The sequence below is a fragment of the Canis lupus genome, chromosome 18, assembly GCF_003254725.2.
Source record: "Canis lupus dingo isolate Sandy chromosome 18, ASM325472v2, whole genome shotgun sequence".
Taxonomy (NCBI): domain Eukaryota; kingdom Metazoa; phylum Chordata; class Mammalia; order Carnivora; family Canidae; genus Canis; species Canis lupus.
Genome location: NC_064260.1, coordinates 25,254,469 through 25,280,029, shown reverse-complemented (window position 1 = coordinate 25,280,029; position 25,561 = coordinate 25,254,469). Strand labels below are relative to the sequence as shown.

The window sequence follows — 25,561 nt, the reverse complement described above, 5'->3', positions numbered from 1 at the left end:
GGGCAGGCCGGGAGCGCCCCGGCGTCCGGCGGCGCCCCCTGGTTGTCGGGGTGACCGCGCGCGGCCTCGCAGGGAATTCCGGGTGCGGTTGGCCCGGTTTCCCGCGCGCCGGCCGAGCGGTTCCGCGGTTCGAGAGCCTCGGGCCGCCCGGCCCTCTCCCGGCTTGGAAGCCGACGTTCTCCCTCCGTGGGGGCCTCGGTAGGACTGGCTTCCGCGGAGCGTCGCGAGGACCGCCGAAGATGTGATGCCGGGCGGGAGTCCGCGGAGCGTGCGCCTCCCCCGCCCGGCGGAAACGGACGGGGAGCGGGGCAGAGACACGCAGGCTCCTGCTCTGGTCTCCGGGGCGAGAGGCGGGAGCCCGACCGGCTAGGAAGCCGCCCTCGCCTGGCGTCCGCCCCAGCCTGGCTCGCGGAGCGGGGCGGACCTGCGCCCTAGGGTCAAGGCTGCGGGCGGGCGGCGGCGGAGCGGGGCCATGACGCGGTGCGCTCGGCCTGCTCTCGCGGCCCTCGGGCTCTGGGGCCCGGCAGGTGAGTGGGCCTCGGTCCGGCCCGGCGGCTGGCAGCCGCGAGGGGGGCGCGGGCCAGGCTTGCAGAGCCAGCGGGGTTCGGCTCTGTCCTCGCGCGGTCGGTGGGACCCGAGAACCTGCAGGAGCTAAGTACTGCCACACGCCCGGGGTGTTCCAGAGGTCACCGTGGCAGCGCTTGGCTGCTTTCTACGGCGTTTTGCATGTGCACAGGCCGCACTTGTGTGTTCGTTGTTGACACTCGGATTCTGGAGTGCAGCTTGCTGGTTCTACTAGACAGTAGGTCTTGCGCTTGCTTTCATCTCAAAACATAAATGTTTCCTCAGTCGTTTACACTAATCTGCAGACTTCTTTTTTTTCCCCACGACTGTTTTTATTCGAACCACCAGATCTACCCCAACGAAGAGCTCCCCAGACTCTGCCTCACCTTATGGGGGGAGCGTACAGTTAGGGAAGAGGGACCTGTTGCTTCTGTCCCCGCAGAGAAGGGTCGAGATGGAGCCTGGACTTCTTGGGCGTTGACCATTCGGAGTCTCCCACTGCCTGTCTCTGCGGGAAACTGAGAATGCCCCACCACCCCGTCCCAGGTTGGGGGTGATCTGTAAAATTCCATTCAATTGAGGTTTCCTGATGTATTGAATCTTTCTTTTATTGAAATTAGTTATTACAAATAATGCTCGGGTGTATTGTTTATACCCACTTTTTGAATAAACGTAGTGGAACTCCTGAGCCTCAGGGCACATACGTTTTTGGTTTATTTTTGCTCCCAATAAGTGTGCAATTAATACTTCTACTAGCATATGTTCATACCCTTCTATGCAGTAATTGTACATTTTGGGATCCTTGCTGTTGACCTTAGAAATAAACCTGTTATTTTGCCAGCAAAATAGATGTATTTAGTATTCAGTTCTCTGTCATTCAAGGAAGAAAGCTATGGCAAAACCGTAGGCGAGTTCCCGAAACAGAGGACCGAAATGCTCTTTTAGAGAAGAAGGGGGTGGGGCTTGGGAATAATTTAAAAAAAAAAAGATCCTTTGGAATAAACGGAGCTGGAAGTGTAGTGGCTTTTCATCGGTGGAACTGTGCTCTCTGGCTGGGCAGGGCTGTCACTGGCTGTGCTGGGCTCTCATTGGCTGGGCTCTCATTGGCTGTGCTGGGCTCTCATTGGCTGTGCTGGGCTCTCACTGGCTGTGCTGGGCTCTCATTGGCTGGGCTGTGCTCTCACTGGCTGTGCTGGGCTCTCATTGGCTGGGCTGGGCTCTCACTGGCTGTGCTGGGCTCTCATTGGCTGGGCTGTGCTCTCACTGGCTGTGCTGGGCTCTCACTGGCTGGGCTGGGCTCTCACTGGCTGTGCTGGGCTCTCATTGGCTGGGCTGTGCTCTCACTGGCTGTGCTGGGCTCTCACTGGCTGTGCTGGGCTCTCATTGGCTGGGCTGTGCTCTCACTGGCTGTGCTGGGCTCCCACTGGCTGGGCTGGGCTCTCACTGGCTGGGCTCTCACTGGCTGTGCTGGGCTCTCATTGGCTGGGCTCTCCCCGCAGGGCTGTGACTGGCTCTCCCCGGCTGGGGCGCCTGTGCTGGAGGATGCCGCCTTCCTCGTGCTGGCGCCGCCAAGCCCGGCTTCCTCCGTCTGCGGGAAGGGGGGGGGAGCGCCCCCTGCTGGTGTCCGCCGCGCGTTAGGCGCCGCCCGTTCTTCCGGTTCTCGTTGCCTGGGGACCGAACGCGGGCGTGGGGATGGCGTGGGCGCACAGCCGTTAAAGTACCTTAGGTGCGCAGCAGCGGATTAATGCTTCAGGACTGGTGCATCTGCGTGATGCCGTCTTACAGTTACTACAAGTACCGGTGAGGAGTTTAAAGGATGCCAAGCGATCTTCTGTTCATCCGAGGGCCCTTTATTGCGCTGACCGGTGTCCCAGCAGGTGAACCCCGTTCCGGTCTAGAAAGCACCGCGGGTGAGGGACGCACTCCCACAAGACAGCCCCCAGTTCAGACACCAACCAGCTTGTCTCCTGTGCTTCCGACTGACCGGCTATGGAGCCGGGTCCTCAGGGTCATCTCTGGTTTCGTTCATTTGCTGGAGCAGCTCACAGACCTCGGGAGACCAGCTGACCGAGTGGATTGCAGTTTTATTGACTGAGAGGCCAGGTGGAGCGATACATGGGGTGAGGTCTGCAGGGGTCCCTGGTCCCTTCTGCCTCCTGGAGTTCGGGGCCCAGGGGCCTGGGCAGGCGGTTCACTGACCTGGAAGCCCTCTGACCCCTAACCCCCTTGAGTTTTGATGGAGGCTCCAACCCTCCAATCACAGTTGGTTGGCCCTGGCCCCCAGCCCCCATCCTTAGGACCTTCCCAAAGTCCCCTCATGAACATACACCCAGCTGTGGTGGGTAGGGGCTGGGTACGTAAGACGGGATGCCCACCTTACCTCCACAGCTCTGGGGGATCTCCGGAACTGAGGACAAGAGACCAGCCACGGTCACAAGAGATGTGCCCTTTGCTCTTAGAAATTCCCAGGGTTTGGGGATGAAGATCAAAAACGTTTTTATTATAAATCACAATATCACAATTTCCCTTTAATTCCTTTTATGTTTTTCCTAATAACTTGCATGTAGGAGGAGCTCAGTAAATGTTTGGGTGAAGACTGTGGGGGAAGGGTTGTTCCAGATGCTGAGTGACATGGGGCGTTTAACAGCTGTGGCTGTGGCCAGAGCACCTTCTCTTCTTGACCATCCAGCCAGTCTTCACTAGAAAATCTCCTTTGGAGACTTAGAAACTTGAACTCAGAAAAACTGCTTGGTAGGTGCTTTTACGGAAATCTCTGATGCAGCACAACTTCTTCTAGGTCTGTGGGCATCTCTGCAGGAGTGGGGAGGAGAAGGGGGAGGCACTGTTTTCCGTGCTGTGTGTACTTCCTATACTTTCTGAGGAAAAGATCTACAGCTATAGGTCTTCTCGAGCAAGACTGTGAGAATCGTTTCTTGCTCTTGGCACTAGCAGCCAAGGCTCAGGATGTGTGAGTGACCTGGTGAGACCAGCAGCAAGCTAGGGCTCTGACTGTCCTTTGGCTCTGCACGCGCACCTTCCTTTGTTCTCCTCCCTTTTCTCTGGTACATATGTTTCAGAAATCCATTCTTTTGAAAACCAAGATGATGCTTTATGTGGTGGGCGAAGCAGCAACCCAGAAGCAAGTGGGCTGTGAGCAGCAAGTCCCTGACCCCAGGGTAGAGTGTGCGAGGTGCCGTGCAGGGCCACCGCAGGAAGGGAGAGATGTGAGCCTCCCCGAAGAAGCAGGGAATCAAATGAGGGCAAAGTGATTGCTCACGGGTTCAGCAGCCGCTTCACGAAGGAGGTGGCATTTGGTCCTGGCCTTGGCTGTGGGAGATTTGGACATACTGAGGGGAAGAAAGGTCTTTTCAGGGCAGAGGGAGCTGGGTTTGGGACATAGACAAGAGCCAGGGGGCCCTTTTACTTGGTTGGAAAGGGGGTATATAAGAGGGCATGGAGTTGGAATTGTCACTGGGGGGGGATATGCTGTGTTAGGGTGGGGAGCAGAGAGTTTCAGGGAAAGCCTCACTGACCGTGTGTCCACTGGGTGGGTCTGCACAGAGCTTGCTGTGCCAGTTCCGTAAGGAGCAAAGGAATACAACAGACAAGGAGCAAACAGGAGAGTGAGTTGGGGCCATACTTCTAGAAGATTCATACTCTTGAATTGTTCTGATGTGTATCTGACAATGCGCTTTTAGGGTGCTTATTTCTTGCCTGCATCACAAATGAGTAAAAGAAGTGCTGTCAGTTTCCTGTCTTTATGTCTGTATTCACTTTAGATTCGTCACTCATTTGAGGAGGGTTGTCAATTCCATTTGTTGAATCTCTTTTCCCATCAGGGTGGAGGAGTCTCTATACCGGAGTCAGAGATGTCCTGGGGGAGGGTCATCAACGGCCTTCTCCCGGAAGAATGGACATGGGGGCCGCCAGTCTTTGGGGTGTGAGAAAGGCGCCCTGTGCAGTGGAGCTGGCAGTCCTGAACTCTGGGTGAGTTGCCAGCGTGATACCAGGAGATGAAGAAGTCGTGCAGCTTGGTCAGATGCCAGGCAGGGGCCCTAAGAGCAGAGCAGTAAGCCCAGAGGCCCTTCCAGGCCTGTATGAGGTGAGGCTGTAGTGACACATACCTCCCATGGCTGCAGACTCACTGCAGTGGGACATTTTCAGAGACGAGACAGGCTTTGTGTTCCTCATACTACTTTTGTTTCTTCCTGTTGCTTTCCTGGTTATTGAGTCATATTTTATAAGTCCTGAGGTCCTGCTGAAGCCTGTGATTTGTTCATTGTGTTTTGCTCTCTTTTCCTACAGAAGACCATCCAATGTCCCTATTACCATAGCCTTGTGAGCGTCTCGGCTCCTGGCTCCTGGGGGTGACTTGAGAAACCTTCCAGTGATTTGCAGAGAGAACCTGAGCTGAGTCTACCCACTGCAGTGAGAGCATGAGTGTTTCTTTCTGGAATGGTCTCTAGAACCCATTTTTCCTCCTGATGATATTTGGTGTAAAGTCTGAGACATTGGCTTTCTTTAAATGTCACTGTGTATTTGTCACATCCCGGGTACGCTGCAGTATATGTCTCTACAGAGAGCACACCCAGAGCCCCCACTAAGCCCCTACACCTTTGGTGTGGACCCTTGTTCTCTTAGTGCTGGCACTGGATAGCAGGAATTAAGAGATGATACATCCCTTGTTTGCACAGTTCCAAGTAATCTGAATTTTTTGCTCCCAAATAAGTTTTGATTTCTGAGTTGACACTTCTTTCTCTTGTAGCCCAGTAGTCACCCATGATGAGAAAAGTGGTCATTTTGGGGTACAGGAGGGAGGTGTCTGATCATTCTCATTGCTGGGGGTGGTAGGAGGGCTAGCATGAGTTTGACAGTCCCTGGTCACCTGGCCACTCTCTTTTTCTGTCAGCATTACAGGCGGAAGAAGACCCATATCTTTTTCCACTAGAACCTCAAGCATCTTTGGAAGCGGAGGTGACCATAAGAAGAAGCTTTTTCTGCAGGATATAGCAGAACTGATTCGAGCCAGAGCCTGCCAGAGGGTGCTGGTCATGGTGGGGGCTGGCATCAGCACGCCCAGCGGCATTCCGGACTTCAGGTGCCCAGCAGCTCCTCCCTTGGCACCCCGGTCTGCCTCATGGCCCTGCCTCTTCCTCAGGGCTCAGAGCCTCTTGCTCCTCTTCGCAGGTCTCCCGGGAGCGGCCTCTATAGCAACCTGCAGCAGTATGACCTCCCATACCCCGAGGCTGTTTTTGAGCTGGCTTTCTTCTCTCACAACCCCAAGCCCTTTTTCACTTTGGCCAAGGAGCTGTACCTTAAGAACTACAGGCCCAACATCATACACTACTTCCTCCGACTGCTCCACGACAAGGGGCTGCTTCTGCGGCTCTACACGCAGAATATTGATGGGCTCGAGAGAGGTGAGCTCTCCGCCTGTCGCCACCTCCTCTCTGCACAGAAGGCTTGGGTGCCTGTCCTCTGGTTGATTTCAAGCCAACTAGTGATGCCATTGTCCCTGACAAAAAGTGCACCATGTGTCTAAGAGTCACTGTTGGGATCTCATTGGTGGACCTGATGTTCTGGCATAGTTGCTGGGCTGTGAGTTTTGGACAGAACTAAAATTGACATCAGGAGCTTCTAGTTTTGCTAGAAGCTGGTAGGGTGATTTTGTTTAAAGAAATTTATTACATTTTTTGAGCACATAAAAATAAAGAGAGGAATGTAATGAACCCCCATGCCTTCATCATAGCCAGTCCTTGCTTTATCTGTGTCTTCCTACCCCCACCTTTTCTCTCACCCTGGTTATCTTGAAGCAAATCCCTGACATCATAAACTTAATCTATAAATAGTCTATAAGTACTTCACTGGTTATCTCTAGAAGATAAAGACTTTTATATATTTATTTTTAAAGATTTTTTAAAATTTATTTATTCATGAGAGACACACATATACAGAGAGTGGCAGAGGAAGAAGCAGGCTTCATGCAGGGAGCCCGACATGGGACTCGATCCTGGGTCTCCAGGATCCCACCCTGGGATGAAGGTGGCGCTAAACCGCTCAGCCACCCGGGCTGCCCCAAGACTTTTAAAATATAATTAGGATGCCATTGTCCACAGAGAGACCACTATTAATGCCTTAGTATTATCAAACAGGATGTGTAATGGTTTCTGACTGTGTCGATAACAGCCACAACCAGTAGTTCACAGACGCTGCATCTTAGGCACTCACCAAGCCTTTCTCTTATGGGCATCGACGCTGCTGATGGGTGCTGTTAGAGCTGACTTAGCATCTTGTGATTTGAAAAAAGGAGTCATTCCTGGACTCAGGAAAATGATTCCTTGCTAGAAGGGTTCTGCAGCTTGGAATTACATAGGCAGCAGTGGATACCCCACGGGGATGATCTTTTCTGGAGATGGAGTAGGACAGGCCTTGTGGGAAGGTGGGAGCATCTGGCTGTGGCTTTAGCATATGGAGGTTTTGACAATAACGGGAACAGTGGAAGCCACTTGTGGCTGGGGCTGCTTGCCCACCCACAGCTCAGTGGCTGGCAGTGGGAACAGGGAACTGTCATAAGTTACCTCTGTTTTTCTGCAGTTTTTTGGAAGCTACTGTCTTTATATAGTTTTCTTGAGGGAGAGTATGAGAGCACGCGTGCATGTACCCATCGGGGGAGGAGCAGAGGGAGAGGGAGAGGGAGAACCCCAAGCTGACTCCCCGTGGAGCACGGAGTGTGAAGCCTGCCTGGGGCTCAACGCCACGGCCCTGAGATCATGACCTGAGCCAAAATCAAGAGTCAGATGCTCAACTGACTGGGCCACGCAGGTGCCCCTGTATAGTTTTTTCACTTTTGCTTGGTCTCTATGGAATAGGTAATTTTTCCCTAGGTATCAAATGTAATTTTATCTGAGTTTATAGCAAACTTGTTGACAGGCTTTGTTTTACCGTAATTTGGCTCCGTCTGGAAGCCCTCATCCCTGATGCTCATTCTGGTCAGTGGGACATCATCTGTAGGTGGGGGAGGCACGGACAGCCAGGCTTGCACTGAAGGCTGTGACTCCCTCTGGGGTCTGCCAAGTTCAGAGTTTACGCGCTGGGGCTTGTGCGCCCACCCTGGGGCCAGCAGCACTTAGCTTTGGTTTGAATTTCAGTAGCTGGGATCCCTGCCTCAAAGCTGGTTGAAGCTCATGGATCCTTCGCCTCCGCCACATGCACTGTCTGCCGAAGACCCTCCTCAGGGAAGGACATTTGGGTGAGTTGTCACGCTGATGGTTCTCTCCCTTCTGCACTTTGCAGTGGGAGTGATCTGGAATAGTGACATTTTATGAGCATTGTATTGGAAGACACCAGAACTGTAAAGCTGTGGAGTGCTTTTCTTTATTTTCAAATTGGAAAAGTAATACACACTTGTAAAAAATTAAGAAATATGTAGGGAAAAACATATCTCCCTTCAACCTATAGGGAGTTTCTATAGCCCACTCTTAACAGTTTAGTGTATAATGTTCTAAACCTTAAAAAAAAAAAAGGCATACCTAAACGTACATGGCTGTGTCTGTATCCTTACACTACACAGTGACAATTTTTTTAATTAATAGGATTATTGAAATTTTTAAAAATTTATTTGTGAGAACATGAGCAAGAGGGGCAGAGGGAGAGGGAGAGAGAATCTCAAGCCAACTTCCCACTGAACACAGAGTCCGATGTGGGGCCTGATCTCACGACCCTGAGATCATGACCTGAGCTGAAACCAAGAGTTGGCGGCGCTTAAGCAACTGAGCCACCCAGGCTCCCCAGTAATAGGATTATTAGGGTTAATGTTCTACAACCTGCTTTGTTATAGAACAAAACTTCATGGATGTCTGTGTCAATAACTACAGCTTTGCTTACTATTTTTAGTAACCGGAGTGTTAACATGTAGGCATTCACCTACTGTGGGGTATTTTTTGATGTTTGTTATTTTTACTATTAGGTTTAATGCATCAATTATACCTGTGCTCATACCCTTGTGTACTTCTGGGGATGTTTCTGTAGGATGGGTTTCTACAATCAGAATAGGATAGACTGGAAAATCTTAAATAAAGATGAAACTCTGAAATATTGATGAGGCATATGTTTTATTATTTTTTTTTGTTTTTTTTGTTTTTCTTTTGTTTTATTTTTTAATGAGTTGAAAATCACATAACCATAAAATTAAACATTTTGAAGTGTACAATTCATTAGCATTTAATATATTTCCCAGTGTTGTGCAACTACTACCTCAGTCTGATTCCAGAACATTTTCATCACCCCAAAGGAAAACTGTACCCACTAATCAGTTAACCCCTGGTACACAACCCTGGGGAACCACTGATCCTTTTACTGTCTCCATGGTTTTGTCTTTTCCAGAATTTCAGAGTTGGACTCATACATATGCAGCCTTTTCAGACTGACTTCCATCAGTTAGATGCCTTTAAGTTTCTTCCACGTCTTTTTATGCCTTCATAGCTCACATCTTTTTAGTGTTGAATAATATTCCCTTGTGTGGCTGGGCCTTAGTTATCCATTCATCTACTAAAGGATATCTTGGCCGCTTCTGTGTTTTGGCAATTATGAACAAAGCTGCTATAAACATCCACATGCGATATTTTTGCATGGACATGACTTTTCAGCATCTTTGGTAAATACCAAGGAACATGAGTGCTGGATTGTATGGTCGGTGCATGTTTAGTGCCTTTCAATGTGGCTGTACCACTTTCTATTGCCACCAGCAGTGAGTAAGAGCACGCAGCATTTGGTTTTGTCCATGTTCTAGAATTTGGCTGTTCTGATAGGTGTGTAATGGTATTGTGTTGTTTTAATGTGCAATTCCATGGTGACATATGATGTGGAGTATCTTTTCAAATGCTCATTTGCTACCTATGCATCTTCTTTGGTGAGCTGTCTACTCAGGTCTTTGGCCCATTTTTATTTTTTATTTTTTATTTATTTATTTATTTTTTCCATTTTTAAATTAGGTTGCTCATTTTCTTATTATTGAGTTTTAAGAATTTTTTGTATATTATGGATAACAATCCTTTATCAGATGTCTTTTGTAAATATTTTCTTCTTCTTTGAAAATATTGTGTTCTCATTTTCTTGACAGTGTTTTTCACAGAGCAGGGTTTTTCACTTTAATGAGGTCTAATATATTTTTCTTCCATGAATTGTGCCTTTGGTGTTATCTCTGAAAAGTCATTTGCTGCAACTCTTGCTCTGTGTAATAGCAGCAGAGGGGATCCCTGGGTGGCTCCGCGGTTTAGCGCCTGCCTTCGGCCCAGGGCCTGATCCTGGAGACTGGGGATCGAGTCCCACATTGGGCTCCCTGCATGGAGCCTGCTTCTCCTTCTGCCTGTGTCTCTGCCTCTCTCTCTCTCTCTCTCCCTCTGTCTCTCGTGAATAAATAAATTAAATCTTTTTTAAAAAGCAGCAGAAACAAGTGGGGTGGGGGGGAGCTGTGGGGAAGCTGGGGTGGGGGAGCTGGTTGTTTAGAGGCCTCCATTTACTGGAGTGAAAATTGAGAATGATAGTGGTCTTTCTTTTAGGTGACTCATCTAGGATGCCAGAGAGGTGGTTTGCCAAATTAAATAAACCTGGAGTGTACAGTTTCCCATAAGATGCTGGTTCAGCTCATTAATAAGTAGAGTTAAAGGCTAATTGGGTGGATTTAGCATCTAAAGGAAGAATTTTCTTTGAAGACAGTGTGGTGTCAGTTGTATAGTCATGAACATTTTCATCAGGCTTTTCTGTGCAAGCTTGAATCCTGTCCAGTCAGCAGGCTTAGGGAAGAGGTACTGTAATCCTTTGGTGGAGATTTCTAGCGAGTTCTAGCACTTTGCCAAAACTTAGGCATCTGTTTCTCTCAATCCCTTTCAGGGTGCTCCCATTGAGCTGGTTTCATCCAGCGTTTGGTCTGACCCTCAGCAGCAAGCATGTGGACCAATTGATACAAATCTGAGAAATCAGATCAGTAAGTTTGAATAACTGTGTTAAATCTTCAGCAAACGTATAGGGTCCTCAGTCACTTTGGGAAATTGTTTCAGTACAGCTCCAAATTCAGCCTTAGTCCGGGCAGCATAAGCCATTTGGCATTCATTTGGACCTCCAGCAGAGTTTACTTTAGAGGGGTAGGTGTTAATAGGGTCAGGAGAGGAGGGGTGGGGAGAGGTTTGGAGATAAAGGGAAGCTCAGTGAAAGGATTAGAAGGAGGAATGGGTATAGGGGAGGGGAGGGCCAGTGCCAAAGGAAGAGGGAAAAGGCTCCAGAGGCAGGGCCCGAGTATAAGGTGGCCCCACCTGTCTGGAGACAAAGAGGATGGGAAGGGGAAGAGGCCTCAGAAGCCCCGTTGACTTCTTACAGTTGTTTGCCTCTTTGCAAAATACTATTTCTAAATTAACTGAGGCAAAACAAACTTTGAATCCTAAAAATGTTTGGAAGCCTTGAGGTACCAATTAAAATAAGCATCCAATTCAGTGTTGACAAGTTTCCAGCCATGGCTGTCCAATTCCATTGTGAGAAAAGTCAATTTGGGGAGATGGGAGGTTCCCCACGATGGCTGTTGAGGTTGTGAATGCCTTTTGGTTGAGTCAGTCCATTTAGTTAAGAATGCACACGAGGAGGGGCCACCATTCTGAAACCTAGAACTGGCTGAGGTCCCAGAAGTGTGGGGGCAAGGCCGTCCTCACAGCATTTTGATCGCTGGCATCCCACTTCCCAGAGGCTTTTCTCTAGAGGGAAGAGAACAATGTCTAAACGGCACAGTTCCAGTAGGAACAGCCTAGCTTTAGAAAGGAGTCAGACCAAAGGCCAAACAAGTACTCTCAGGAAGGACAAAGCCTTAAAACAGGTCCTGAATAAAGGCTGGAGAGCTCAGAACAGAGTGAAGCTCATGTCCAGGAGACGACTTATTCTCAAACCCCAGGGCCGGCAAGAGAGCAGCAAGCCTGACCAGGTCTGTGGGGACCGGCACCTGTGTGTGTGCTCACCAGCCTCAGAGCCGCTGGAGGTAGCTGCCTGCGTCCCACTTCTGACACCAGGTAAAGTTTTCCTTAAAAATAACACTGCTCACTATTTTACCAACAAAATGGGTTTATTCAGGAGAGTGGAAAATTGTAATTTGGGACAAGCAAGCTATGACAAAACCGTAGGCACGTCCAAACAACAAAGGAGAGGGACATTTGATGGAGAGGAAGGAGTAGGGAGGGGCTTGAGAGACAGGTCTGGGGAATGATGGTGTCTCACCAGCTGATCGCTGGGGTAGCCAATTTGTTGTAGAGGGGGGGTGCACATCTTCCCCTGTTGGGACCTGCCGTTGATGGTTCTTCCTGTTGAGGGTTCTTCTGTTGGGTCTGTAGTTCACACTTCTTCGTGTGATTGATGTTTGAGCAGTAGGGCTCCTTCCGACCTCCTGAATCCACATTAGCAGGGTTTCCCTTTATTAATTTTCATAATGTCCAGCACCATTTGTTGAAGAGATGAGATTTGGTCCTTTGTCAAAGAAGAGTTGACTGTGTTTGTGTGAGGGTACTTCCAGCCTCTCTGTTCTGTTCCCCTGATCTATTCTTCTGCTCCCTACAATAGAGCCACAGTCCTGATTCCTGTGGCTTTTTATAATAAGTCTTGAAGTCAGATAGTGTCAGTCTTGTTCTTTGCCTCAATATTGTGTTGGCTATTCTGGTCTTTTGCTTTCCATATAAACTTTAGAATCAGTTTGTATCTGTTCTCTGCTTATTTTTAAATCTTTTCTCTTTGTCTTTGGAGTTTTAGAGTTTTACACTGTTACTGGGGTAACTCTCCATATGGATTTCCTTTTGTTTACTTATTCTGCTTAAAATTTATAGGGCTTTCTGAATCTGTGGTTTTCATCATTAGTGGAAAAATCCCTGGCTGTTGCCTCTCAGATGTCGATTGCATCTCCCACTCCCTCACCTCCCTTGTGGAGCTCTACTTAAACTCCCATGAGACCTCACGCTCCCACCCATGGCTCTTCTGTGTGTTCCATCTTGCTTCTCTGTGCTGTGTTCTGAATAATGTCTTTTGATCTATTTTCCAGTTTACCAACCTTCTATTCTGTTGTATAAAATAAGGTTCTTCCACTAAGTGCTAATTTTTGTTACTGTTTTTTGTTTGGAAAAGGTTTAATGAGATGTGAAACCTCAACCAGCTGTGGGCTCATTTCCAGATCTGAATTACTTGCCCCATTTTTTTCTTCCTAATTTTTATTTAAATTTAGTTAGTTAACATATATCACAGTATCAGTTTCAGGAGTACAACTTAGTGATTTATCACCTATATACAACACCCAGTGCTCATCACAATAATGCCTTCCTAATTTTTGTTACTTTTATTACTAGAAGTTCTCTTTGGTTCTTTTTCAAATCCACTACATTATTTTTTATATTTTTCTATCCCCAACAGATACTTCAAACCCTTTTTTTAAAAAAAAAGTTAAACACAAAATGGCCTTAATGTGTCTCTAATAGTATCTGAAGTCTCTGAGTAGTGTCTCCTTGGTCTGTTGTGTCTGCTGGTTCTGGCTGGGCTCAGCTTGCTAAGACAGGGCCAGGAAGGTTTGTCTTAGGAAGCTGTTGTCCTCGTTCTTAGGCTCCTTCCTTTGACACCCAGCCCAGCACATGAACACAGGCATCTTAGGGCAGAGCAGTGATTTGCGTCTACCTCACCTTGGCCTGCAAGCTAGTGGTCTGTGGCAACACTGCTTACAGCTCCTGCTTGAATGCCTTCCAGGTCTAGGGTGATGTCATGATCACTTCAATCAGGTACAAACTTTATACCAGCTTTCTCACTGAATCATGTTTAGTGTAGGCCAAATGCCTGCAGAGTACCTCCTGAGGACTGTGTCACATACTATTTCCTTAGCATCTGAATGTCTCTGATAAGCCCCTAAAGGGCACAGCCTGGCGTTACATGTGCTAGATATCATGGGCTCTTCAGGATGCACCTTCAAATACTCCAGTGTGTCCCCAGTTTCAGGGAGCCATTGAAACAAAATTGGCAAAATGTCAATAAATGCCAAATCTGGGTTCATTATTCAGCTGTTATGAATGTTTGAAAATTTCTTAGTAAAAGCAGTCTTTTTAAAAAGTTTTATTTAAATTAGGTAACATACAGTGTTACATTAGTTTCAGGTGTACGATCTAGTGACTCACCTCCATACGTCGCCTGGTGCTCCTCACAGCAAGTGCACTCCCCACCCCGCCCCCTCCCGTCTGGCAGCCTGAGTATGTCGTGACATTGTCCTTGGCCTGTTGTCTATGTGTGTTGCACAGGCCGACGTGAGCATGGACAAGATCCCCCGCTGCCCAGTGTGCACTGGCGTTTTGAAGCCTGACATCGTGTTCTTTGGGGAGACACTGCCTCAGAGGTTCCTGCTGCATGTACTTGATTTCCCAATGGCAGATCTGCTGCTCATCCTCGGGACCTCCCTGGAGGTTTGTCAGCAGGTCCAGTGGTGGACTGAGTGTGCAGGGGCAGGGGAGGCTATAAGGACAGGGCCGAGGAGGTGAGGCTGCTGGGGGTGGCACCAGCTGCTCTTGGAGCCTTCACATCTGGCGTCCTAGCTTCGGAAGATGAGTAGGTTCAACTGGTCGGGAAGCAGAGGTATTCCTGGCCAAGGGATTGGCAGTCTGGGCAGAATGGGGAAGAGGGAGGGTGCTCAGCTTTGGAGGCACCATCAGCATGGGTGGGGCACGGTGTGTAAGGGAAGGGAGGAAGGAGGGACCTGGAGAGTAGGGCAGGACAGACTTACCAGGCCACATCACAGAGGCTGGTTTTGTGCTAGAAGCGGTAGACTTGAAGTGGTTGAGCCAGGGGCTTAGCCAGTGCTCAAGGTCCCAGAACCTGCTGGGGAGTGGGGATTGAAGGAGATGCCTGGGAGGTGGGTTCTCATGAAGGTGAGGCTGTGGGCCCGGTCAGATCATCTGACCATGAGAGAGGGCAAAGAGAAGAACGGCTGGACTTGGGGACAGGAGATGGAGTGGTCTGGTTGTGTCTGTGGGCACTCAGGCCTTTTTTTGGTAACAAGGTATTTGGAGGGAGGGTTCCGAGCTCAGTTCTGTACAATTGTGTTTGAGGTACCTAGGACACACCTGTGGACACATTCTAGAAGCTGGTCTACCTCTAGATCTGAAGCTCAGGATGTGACAAGAGCAACAAACACGACCCTGTGATGAGCTCTGCCTGGTTGGGTGCTGGTGCCGAGGAGCAGAAGCGCCAGAAAGGCCTGTACTCTGTGGCCTGTGTGGTTGGCCACAGAGGCCTAGAGTTAGGTGCATTCATCCAGCAAATGCGCCCGCTGTGTGCCGGGCCCTGTTGTAGGGCCTTGGACAGACAATACGATGTTGCAAGCAAGTGACACAGTGTTAGGTGCTGACACATGTTATGGGTGAAATAACAAGTGGGACAGGAAGGCTGGGAAGGGTTAGGAACTGATTGGGACATCAGCTTGGTTTCCATGACTGTCGGAAGGGGACCCCGGAGCTGAGGGCAGAAGGGGATGCACGTGTCAGCTGAGGGTGTCTGGCAGCAGGCACTGCGCAGTGGCCACAGCCACATGGAGTGAGCGAACAGAGGGCAACAGTGACAGGGTCTGACCTCCTGACCCCGCAGGTGTTGTGGCGGGGAGAGCTGCTGGAGACCCTGCAGGTGGTGGTCCGGGTGGCGATGGCGGGTGGCCAGGTAACGCCGCAGAGGGCAGTGTTCATACATCACATAGATCGAGGGCAAAGGAAGGAATCCCTCCACCCCCTCCAGCACTGCGAGTGTTATGCGGTGTCCTCACAGCTTCTCTGCTGCACCTTGTGGTGACCTTTAACCAGAGGTGGGGCAGCACCATGCATAGAGACCAACTACCTTGTTAGCGCCCAGTGTCCCTGCTGGGACCCCCCAATCAGAGTGCTTGTCTCTAGCACCGAGTAATCTGCAGTATTGCTCCAACTTCATCTCATATGCTGTGTGGAAGAAATACTCAGCAATAAACTTGATTATTAATTGCCCCTCCAGATCCCACTGAGTTGTGACATAATAATTGTATATAAACCAAATGATGTTTTCTAAAATCTGAAATATTCTGAATTCTGGAACACACCCAGCCCCCAGAGTTTTAAGATAAGGGATGATGGATGAATAAGCAAATTTCTATTGATGGGCAACAAAAATAAAGTATATAGATTTTATATTAAAAATAATGATGTAGTGAATAACCAAGTGTACACATGTTCACACATTCATGTGAGTACCTCAGTAAATACTGAGAAGTTGCCTTCCAGAAAAATACACTACGTAAACTGTCACCAGTTGTATATGAGTGGCCATTTTCCTCATCCTCCCCAACAGCAAACATTACCTGTGTTTAAGTTTATCCATCTGATTTGGCTAGAAATTGTGTGTGTGTGTGAGAGAGAGAGAGGAAGAGAGGGAGATCTCACATTTCTGTAATATTGAAGTTCATCTTTTCATGTTTTATTAACCACTGTATTCTCTTTGGATTGAATATTTGTATCTCTTGCTCATTTTCATTCTTTTTTTTCTTAGTCATTAAATTAGCAATATAAATCCATAAATGATATAAAATGTTTAAAATTAGTTTAGCAATTAGCAATATTTGTCACATGTTGTAAAATGCTTGCAGTTTATGGTGATGAGGTTTAAAAATTATTTTCTACGTCGTATTTTTATGTAGATAATAATGTGATAGTATTATGTAGTCAGACCTATCATGACTTTCCTTTGTCTCATCTGACTTGACTTATCAGGCCTTAAGAGTCCTTTCCTACCTTTACTTATAAAACCTAAGTTTTCTTTAAGAATTGTTTTGTTTACATGTAAATCACGTAACATTTCTTTCACTCACCCGAAATTTTTTCAGCGAAGGCAGGAATTGAGCATTTTCCTCCCAGATAATAAGCCAGTCTCAATTATCTCTTTCTTATATTATTGCTTCTGAATGGAAATTTCACGTGGGAGCTGGATGAAGCAGCCCAAAGGCACCGAGTTGGGACTCCCTAGAAGTCTGAATGGTGGAGAGTGTGCAGAGGTGGGGCATCCACCCCTGTGGGTGCCCCAGGAGCCCCCTGTGAGCCCAGGTCCTTGCTCCCAAGGAGTGAGGGCAGACAGACGAGATGCTGCTGGGAGGAGACGTGTGTGGTGGGACAGGACAGATAAAAGAGGGCGCAGTTGCTGGACCCCAGATGCGCCTGGGCAGGGAGACCCGCAGAGGCCAGGAGTGTGGGAAGCAGAAGGACATGGACAGAGACATAAAGGGACCCAGGCCTAGAGCCCGGGCAGGCTGCGTGACTAGAAGGAAATGGTGGTGTATGTGCCCTGTATCCAAGGCCTTACCATCGGTCTGAGCTGCTCTTTCAAAGCCTCAGGCTGTGCATGACGTGTCCTGCGGGGCTTGGAGGACAGGGTGGGTGCTGGCCTCCTCACGTGTGGGCAATTTTTCAGGTAGAACCTTTCGCCAGCTTGTCTGAGGCTGTGCGGAGCTCAGTGCCCCGACTGCTCATCAACCGGGACGTGGTGGGGCCCTTTGCCTGGTGTCCTCGCAGCAGGGATGTGGTCCAGCTGGGGGATGTGGTTCACAGCGTGGAAAGGCTGGTGGAGCTTCTGGGCTGGAGAGAAGAGCTGCAGGACCTCATCCAGCAGGAAACCGAAAAGGTACAGACTGCAAGCAGGGTCCTCGCTGCTCTGGGGTCCAGGTGCCCCTGATGTGGAGCCCTAGCTGGCTAAGACAGTGACAGGAATAGCGCACATCGGTGTTAACCCAGTCCCGGCCACTGTCCGAGGCTGTCCGTGTGCTTACGAGAGCGACGCTGGCTGCCTGTTCCCCAGCGACGGAGCTGCGGTTGGGTGCGGGCAGACCGGCTGGGTCCTCTAAGTAAAGCACCGCCAGCAGCTAGCTCCAGGCTGAGTGTGGCTCGGAGATGAGCTTTGAGGAGCTGAACTTGTGTGTGCTGGTGTGGGGTGAAGCCCACCCTGGGAAGGCATTCCTGTGATGATCACGAGAGCTGCTGGCCCGTATCGATCCGCTGTGGGTGCAAAGCCAAAGACGCTCGGTGCTCCTGAGGTTCCAAACCTGTTCCAAGTGAAGTTTCCCAGGAGAATCGGTTAGCATGCGTGGCCCTGGCGTGAGTGCTGATTTTCTAAAGGAGGCAGCATTAAGCTTTCAAAGTCCAGTCATCACTGAGGATCCTCATGTGACACCGCCCAGGGGGGCAGGGGTCTCGGGTCCGGGGTCAGGCCTTCCCCTCACCCTTCCGGGCAGAAGCCCCCAGCCTCTGGCTGCAGTCTGCTTTCTTACCAAGTTGAACCAAAGAAAGAATATAAGGCTTATTAAGGCCAGGAGACTTCCACACATTTTAGACATTGTGGCTGCTATTTTTTCTATCTCTCCATTCCAGAGTTTGGCTCTAATGGCTAAGATGTAGGCTGGTATCACCCCTTATCTTATTATAAATGTCAAAGTCATATTGCTGGATCATTTTAGGGAAGTAGAGAATGCAGGTAGCTCCGGAGCCTATACTTTGCACATCAGGAAGACAGGCAGCGGGTGCTTTGGTCAGATCCACCTAGCAGCTTCCTGGCTCTGACCTCCTATTTCCGTACAAGACTAAGCCAAGTGGCCCCCAAGGACTTTTGGAAGAAGTCCTACAGACTTTGGTCTGTGCAATTTTATAATCTTATGTGAAGATGTAATTAAAATCTTTATAATTTTATGTAAAGTGGGTTCTGGTTTTGGTTTACGCATACGAAGAGTTGCTATCCAATAGGAAATACCGAGGGATGAACTGCAGTCCACCTTGGGGTTAATTCCACAAATAATGCCTATTTTTGAGCTTGTGAGCTTCAGCACATCTCACCTGGTTACTTAAATGAAGCCCTGTGTTTTGCCGCCCAGCCCTGCTGGCATCGTGTTACTTGGGCTCAATGGCAGCATTGGCAGAGGCAGAAAAGCTTTTATTTGATTAAATAGTTGGAACCCAGGCCCTGAGATCTACAGGACTGATTCCCTTTCTCCTCCATGTTCCAGCTCGATGGACGGGACGGATAGGATCATGGCTGGTCCCCCACCCCTCCTGGGAACAGAAACGGTTCCAAGGAGTCACTGCCCACCTCTGAGTAAACAATTTTGGCTGAACCAGGACCGGTGGCCTGAGGAAGAGTGTGAGGCTGCCCAAGTCGTGTTCTGCTCACGCTGTGGGCCACCCCAATCATGGGTGCCAAGCTGCCGGCATCTTTCTGCTGTTTGACTCTTCAATCTGAAGCTCTTGATGCCAAACAAAAGCTTTCTTCTGACAGTGACCCTCTTGAACTCAGACCAGCAGGAAGCCCAGACTGAATCTGCTCAGTGTCCAGGTCTCCATCCGAAGGGCAGACTCAGCCTCTGTCCCTTAGACCTGGTCTTGGGCTGAGTGGCCACAGCTGTTCCCAAGGCGTGGTCCTGGGTCCGAAGTAATACAATAGGGTCCTATAGCCTGTTGGCCTCTTTTGTGGGGTTATCTTTAATTAGGGAAACATTGTTCATTTTTGGCATGAAATAAACACTGTGGTCTCCTCAAAGGGAATGTGAGTGTTGACAATGGATGTAGAAAGGGGACCTTGGGCGTGTGTGGACATTCCTCCCCACTGGAATAACTCAAGGATGGAGAACATGCCCCTGGATTCACCCTGGAGTGGGGCCTAGTGCCGTTTCCCACAGAGCCCCAGCACCCCTCATTGAAGGGCGTCGTACCTTGTTCACTCTACCTGGATGCCTCCCCCTCAGCTTCCCCAGCAGGCCTTCCCAGTAACGCCCCCAGGATTAACCTCTATGTGGTGGAAGGCGTTTCTGAGAAAACCTCAGCTGGCCCCTGGCTCACCCCGCACTTCTTGCTCCTGTTGAGGTTTGTTGTGCTGGGGCTGCCGCAAGGCCCAGCTTGGACAGCACCACTCAGGCACACCTTCCTGATCGCTGGCTCTTACCCTGTGTGTGGTCCCTCATGCTGGGCATCATTTCCCTGCCCATGGCACACTTAACAGACTCCTCAAAAACAGATGTGACTAATGTTGTAGAAAAAGGGCTGAATTCTGAAAGGAATGAAATTAATTCCTCATACATAGGCTCCTGCTTGAAACTCTTTATTCCAAGATGGTGTTTCTAGGATGCTTTGTGGAACGTGATAGAAATCCAGACTTAGGGTTTTACAAGGTACATTTTCCTCATGTATTTATGGTCTACGCCAGTGGGAAGGTCAGGACTCCACTGTCACAAGCGGTGAGCGCTTGGGTGCTGTGGATACTAGAGCAGACGGCTGAGCGAGGACCTAGGATGCGGAAGAGGCTACCAGTCCTGAGCTCAGTGGGGACAGAAGTAGCAGCGCATACCTTGGATGTATGTTTCTGTCCTTAGTGTGTACAGTTCTGGCAAGCTCTTTTCCTGTGAACTGCAGCACTTGCTTGCTGTGGAAGCTCTAGGCAGGCATGCCAGACTGGGACATGCTTGGGTGTGCCCACACTCAGCCTCTGCCCCCATCCTCTTGGCATACACCCGAGGCCACTTCATCAGTAGAAATCAAGGCTGAGTTCCCAGAGTCGCAGCAGGACCAGACCCTCACAGTCCTAAAGATAAGAAACCGGACCAGAAACAAATCATTAACAGAACTTTGGAGGTAAAGAGAGAGAGGGATCTCTGAGCTGGAGAGGGACATGGTTTCCCCGGGTCACAGTCCCAAGGACATCTCTGGAAGCAGCACCAGTTCTGAAGGGGGAACCAGAGCCTGGCTGTCCTCAGTCGGGGTCTGAGTCAGGTTCCGAGGAGAGCTGCCCTTCCATGGTCTCACAGATAGCATCCTGCAGAGACGTCAGCTGACCCCGGGGACTCATCCCCATGGGCTGGATGACTCTGTGCCTGCGAGGGAAGAACATGGTGAGGCTGGGGGAGGGGCCCGGCAGGTGAGGCAGTCCCGCTTACCCCTGGCTCCGTGCATGTGCTCCAAGCTGCTCCCGTTTACTAGGGAAGCCAGGGTGGGAACTTGTGTCAGACACGCCTGAGTCCCAACTACTACCTGGTGGCTTTGGGGCCTTACACAGTCTCTTAATTTCTCTAGGTCTCAATTTTCATCTCATCTATGAGATAAACGTAATACCAACCTCAAATCTAATCCTTTCCTGAGGCGTTTCCTTTGTCTCCAACCTGAGTGAGGCAGCCCTGCATAAGCCCGTCACTGACCCCACCCCCTGCAGCTCACTAGGCTGGACCCGGGCCTGGGATTCTGTTCTCCCTTCTCCCCGCCAGGGGCCCCTCCTCACCACACCACGTACCTGGAGAGCTTGTCAAACATGTTCACCAGCTTCATGGCCTCGTGCTCCTTCTGCTCCTCCGTCATGCCCTCCATGGGGTTGGGCGGCTTTTCCTCCACCCTCCCGGTCACCGGGTTTATGCTGCTTCCCAGGGGAGGGGGCATAGGGAATGCATGAGTGCCTCTCTAGAACAAGAGGCAGCTGCCCCGGGTGGGTGGGGTCCTACACATCCTGCTTGGGCCTGGACTGCCAAGAAACCCATTCTCCTAGGAATGGCAAGAAGCAAGGTGGCTGCAGGGGCCTCCCTCCAGGAGCAGCAGTGAACCAGCTCCTGCCACCTGGATCTGCTGGTCCCCTAACTGCCTGGCTCCTGCAGCCCATGTTCTCAATGGAATAACCTGATACCAAGAACCAAGGCCTGACTCCCCAAAGTCTGACACATCTGTCATCCCGTCCCACTCACCCTGCGGGACCCTGTGGGTGTGGGAACTGGGACCAGGCCAAGTGAGGGCAGCCAAGGGTGGAGGAGCACACACCTGGCCTTGGCTTCCTTGTACTCATCTGTGTCCGTGTCCTCGTCCTCCGAATACTGGCCCTCAGGCCGGCCGCCTGCCATGAGGCCCCTGGCAGCCAGGAGGCCGGCAGCATTTCCGTAGCCAGTGTACTTGATGAATCGGGGCACTGAGGGGCAGGGCAGAGGTCAGTGTGTGAAGGTGGCGAGGGGCAGGTGTGGGGGCAGATCCCAGCACTCACCACTCTCAGAGCACAGGACAAACAGAAACTCCGCGGCCACTCGCTTCACGTCAGTGTCCAGGTGCGTCATGAGGCGAACAAGCTTGTTCCGCAACAGCTCTCCGACCTCAGGCCGAGTCCTCACGTCCCGCAGTGGGGGCAGCACCTGGGAGGCAGCCGTCCCTCAGCCTGGGCCTGGAGTGGCTGGGGTCTGACCAGAGTTCCGTCCTGGCCCCTAGCCCCCATACCTGGGCCTTCAGGAACTTCCTGGCCGGGCGGTGCATGCGAGCACACTCCGTCAGCACGCTCAGCACGGGGGCCACACTCTCTTTCAGCCGGTGCGTCTGCAGAGGAGCCTCTGTCACCGCCCCCACCTGACCTGAGGTCAGGGGGCTACACGCGCACACTGGATGGTCCTGGCAGGAGGCGCTCGGGAAGACGCCTTGCCACAGTTAGTCAGCTGAGGGGCCAAGAGTGGGCGTTGGGCGTCTGGGAGCCTCAAGGGGCCGCGGATGGAACTGCACTTAGGGCTCTCGTGTGCTCTGGGACTTGGGGCCACTCATCTGCTCTAACCTCCTCACCCACACACCAAAGTCGTAGGAAAAACACAAAACATTCGTAGCCGTTAGCACACCAGTGGCACGTGACCCGTCCTCAAAAAATAGTGACCAAAACGCAAAAACAAAATCCCTACCCTGTGGGCTTCATGGACCCAGTGAGCAAAGAGCTCCTGTCCTTCCCCGGCTTCCCCCCCGCCCAGTGACCTCCCTGGACCACCCCCCCCCCACCCCGGGTTGTGGCAGAAGCAGTCACAACCATGATGTGCAATGCAAGGGACCCAGCTCATAGCGCACGTGAGCAACGTGACAACTAATCTCACTCCATCTTGCTTTGCAGTATCCCAGAGGGGCTGGTTGGAGGTCTAGCTGGCCAACGTCCTGTGTGCAGGCATGGGAACCAGGCAGCCTCTGGCTCGAGGTGGTGGTGGGTTCCCCAAGGGATGCCAAGAGACAAGTGTCACTCGTCCCGAGGGCTGCCTGCACACAGCAATGCTAGCGCTCTGACGGCACAGGCAAGGACTCTAGAGACAGCCACAAACAGCTCTAAGACACAAACTCCGCTGTTGACTCTGAAAACCCGTCAAGATAACCAGCACAGGTAAAACCTTCAAGTGTGTGCGTGTGAGAGGGGCCACGTGTTTCTGAGGGAGGAAGAATCTGGTTTTCTGCCAAACTGGACCACGAAGCAGCTGGAGAAATGGCCTGAATCACACTCTGCTTACCAGTGTGACCGTAAAAAAAGCAGTGATCAAGGCTGCTTGGGAAAGTCAGAGCCACTGAGGACCCCACAGGTCAGGTCCCTCTGCCCACCTGGTGCAGACGCTTCTCCAGGAAGCTGAGAAGGACGTGAATCACATCCATGTTCGCTCCCAGGAACTCCAGGGAGCCTTTGTGTGGCTCCAGGGTAAGGAGGACGTCCAGACACTTGAGGGGCAAGTTCCCCAGGAGATTCACTGTGTGGCTGAGGACAGATCAGGAGGAGGGCTTGATAGGTCCGACCCCCCAGCATAAGTACAAGCCTTGCTGCCCCCTAAAGAGGCCGCATGTGACTTGAACTAGCATCTAGGGATTTGATGACCAGAACCAGGGGCCGGTACTGAGGGTAAGACTGACCCTAGAGATGTTCCCACATAGTCGGTGGGGTGAGTTCCTAAGAAAGGGGGCACGCTCCGTCTGGGTCGAAGCCCCACGGACAATCTCTGGAGCGCCCGAACCTGCCCAGGCACAAGTCGCCGAAACAGAACTCAGCAGTTACTCGCTAACTACCACGTGGTTGGTTACTACTAACTCCACTGCAGACACAGATACCGTTCTTGGATTCGTTTCTCTTGTCCTAGCCCCTTACCGTAGACACGCACTGATGGAAATCCCACCCCTGTAGGTGAAGCCTCTCCAGGGGGAAGCCTAGCCGACAGCCAAGGTGAGAACTGCTGTCTAGACCCCTGAGCACACTTCCCTTCCATTGAACGGGCCCCACCCTCACCCGTGGAACTCCTCTGTGCGGTCTCCAGCAGCAGCGACCATCACACAGTGCCGCAGAATGGTCCCCAGGTGCCGATAAAGGGCCGCATCTTCCTGACCAAAAAGAAAGGGGTTCCTGTGAGAGGAGGCCCCACTCTGGGATCACATGCACGGACTATGCATTTTCTCTACTGTGTGCCCAACCCCTCGTCCTCCCCCACGTAGCCTTGAAAGCATTTCCTTAACCAAGACCATTACCAGGTCTTCCTGGGATAAAAACCACAACCTACTCTAGTGTCCTGCTCGTGACCTCTCCATGTACCAAACAGCCCTCCTACCAGGCTGCAAGTGCCAGGTATGCCCTCTGCCTTTCTCAGACAGTCTCTGAAGGCCCCTGTACATGATGTACAGCTCCCTGCCTCCTCCCAATAGGCTGAGAGCTCTTCCCGTCCTCTCCCCATCTGATACCTGGAACCTACGAGTTCGCTATAGGCAAACAGAGCCAGCAAGTGTCCACACCGTTAAGGCCTACCTGTGGGCTCAAGTCAGTCCTCACCTCATCTACCTCCCTCTTGATGGAGTCGAAGGTGATATTGAAGAGCACTTTGAGGATCTCCATGGCCCGCTCGGTCTCCTGGGGAGGAAGAAGCTCCGGGGGGTTCTCGTCAGGGCTCATTCCCAGGGTCAGCTCCAGCGCATCAGTCAGCAGGTGCACTCCCCGCAATTCCTGAAACAGCTGCTGCCTAACGTCAGTGCGAAGTGCCGTGAGCAAGAAGAGGAGGCGCAGATCAAAGAACTGGATGTCGTGTGGAAAGCTACTCTTGCGATACAGCCCCACGCGCTCTGCGAGCCTCACCACCAGGCGGGCCTCTGCTGCCAGCACCTGTGCCACCGGGCTGCTCAGCACGAGGTTGCACAGGCACTTCAGGGACTCGAGGACAACGTCCATGTCCAGAGGCTCCGGGCCAGACCCCTCCAAGGCGATGCCGGCATAGCAGGCAAGGGCCTGCAGGCTCTGGCGGCTGGTGAAAGGGTCCAGGCAGCTTCGGTCCCTGGACAGGATGCGGATGCTCTGCAGCCAGGTGACGCGGCGGGGGGGTGGCAAGCCCTGCTCCAGGACCGAGACCAGCAGCTCCGCCAGCCTCTGTGGGCGGGAAGAAGAGCGGCTCCAGCAGGCCCCCTACCCCGGGGCCACGCGCCCCCGCCCCCTGCCCTCGGTCCGCACCCACCTTCCGGTCCTCCTGCTGGGCGTCGTCAAACGTGAAGCTCTGGGAGTTCTGCAGAGACGGGGAGGCTCAGCGGGCTCGGCCGCCGCGGGCGCCCGCACGCCCCCCCCGCCTCTCCCCGCCCCCCAAGGTGCGCGCAGACCCCGGCCCCTCCGCCGCGCGCCGCCCGCCGCCCGCAGCCCGCAGGCCCGGGTCCGCACACGCGAGCCCCGCCCGGCCCACCTCTTCCGTGCAAGCACGTTCACGGCTCGCGCTCACCTCCCGGTTGTACGTGCGCAGAGCCTCCATGATCACGTCCTCCTCGCCCGCTTCCACGGCATCCGCAACCACCCGGGGATCCATGGCGCCTCCGGGATCCCGCGCCGAGCCGGCGGGAAGGGGAGCTGCTTCCCGGCTCCGGGCGGAGTTCCGCCGCTCCGCCCCGACTGGGCGCGCGGGGCAGGCCGGGACTGGGAGCGCGCGGGGCGGGGCGGGGCGGGGCGGGGCCAGGGCTGCGCGCGGGGCAGGCCGGGACTGGGAGCGCGCGGGGCGGGGCGGGGCCAGGGCTGCGCGCGCGGCATGCCGGGACTGGGAGCGCGCGCCGCGGGGCGGGGCCAGGGCTGTAGGTTCATTAAGGGGGCGAGACCTGGATCAGCTGGCTGGGACTTGAGTGTTTTGCCGGGGAGTGAGCGCGAGTTTCAAAGGTCCTACTAGGTGATTTTTCGACCTCGG

The 25,561-nt window shown here is 51.9% G+C and overlaps 2 protein-coding genes across 14 annotated transcripts; one reads left to right on the top strand and one right to left on the bottom strand.

The window, feature by feature from the left end:
* Positions 1-32: 32 nt before the first annotated feature.
* On the top strand, positions 33-19,152 carry SIRT3 (sirtuin 3). 12 transcript variants are annotated; one of them, XM_035701419.2, is made up of 9 exons: positions 564-2,684; positions 3,132-3,315; positions 4,404-4,551; positions 5,474-5,662; positions 5,752-5,984; positions 7,713-7,813; positions 13,863-14,024; positions 17,041-17,250; positions 18,623-19,152. In XM_035701419.2, the coding sequence occupies exons 3-9, from the start codon at positions 4,475-4,477 to the stop codon at positions 18,641-18,643; spliced, it is 993 nt and encodes a 330-aa protein (XP_035557312.1). In that variant the 5' UTR covers positions 564-2,684; positions 3,132-3,315; positions 4,404-4,474; the 3' UTR covers positions 18,644-19,152. The 12 variants fall into 12 exon arrangements, with proteins under 12 accessions (XP_048952641.1, XP_025308416.1, XP_025308422.1 ...); XM_035701418.2 differs by having other exon boundaries at positions 3,132-3,788; XM_035701424.2 differs by adding an exon at positions 4,870-4,992 and having other exon boundaries at positions 3,132-4,551.
* Positions 19,153-19,694: 542 nt separating this feature from the next.
* On the bottom strand, positions 19,695-25,307 carry RIC8A (RIC8 guanine nucleotide exchange factor A). Of its 2 annotated transcripts, XM_049096682.1 has the most exons (10): positions 25,109-25,303; positions 24,854-24,901; positions 24,181-24,768; positions 23,647-23,738; positions 22,974-23,124; positions 21,852-21,947; positions 21,625-21,769; positions 21,408-21,552; positions 20,893-21,012; positions 19,695-20,479 (listed from the first exon to the last, which is right to left on the bottom strand). In XM_049096682.1, the coding sequence occupies exons 1-10, from the start codon at positions 25,190-25,192 to the stop codon at positions 20,359-20,361; spliced, it is 1,590 nt and encodes a 529-aa protein (XP_048952639.1). In that variant the 5' UTR covers positions 25,193-25,303; the 3' UTR covers positions 19,695-20,358. The 2 variants fall into 2 exon arrangements, with proteins under 2 accessions (XP_048952639.1, XP_048952640.1); XM_049096683.1 differs by lacking the exon at positions 20,893-21,012 and having other exon boundaries at positions 19,695-20,190; positions 25,109-25,307.
* Positions 25,308-25,561: the final 254 nt, after the last annotated feature.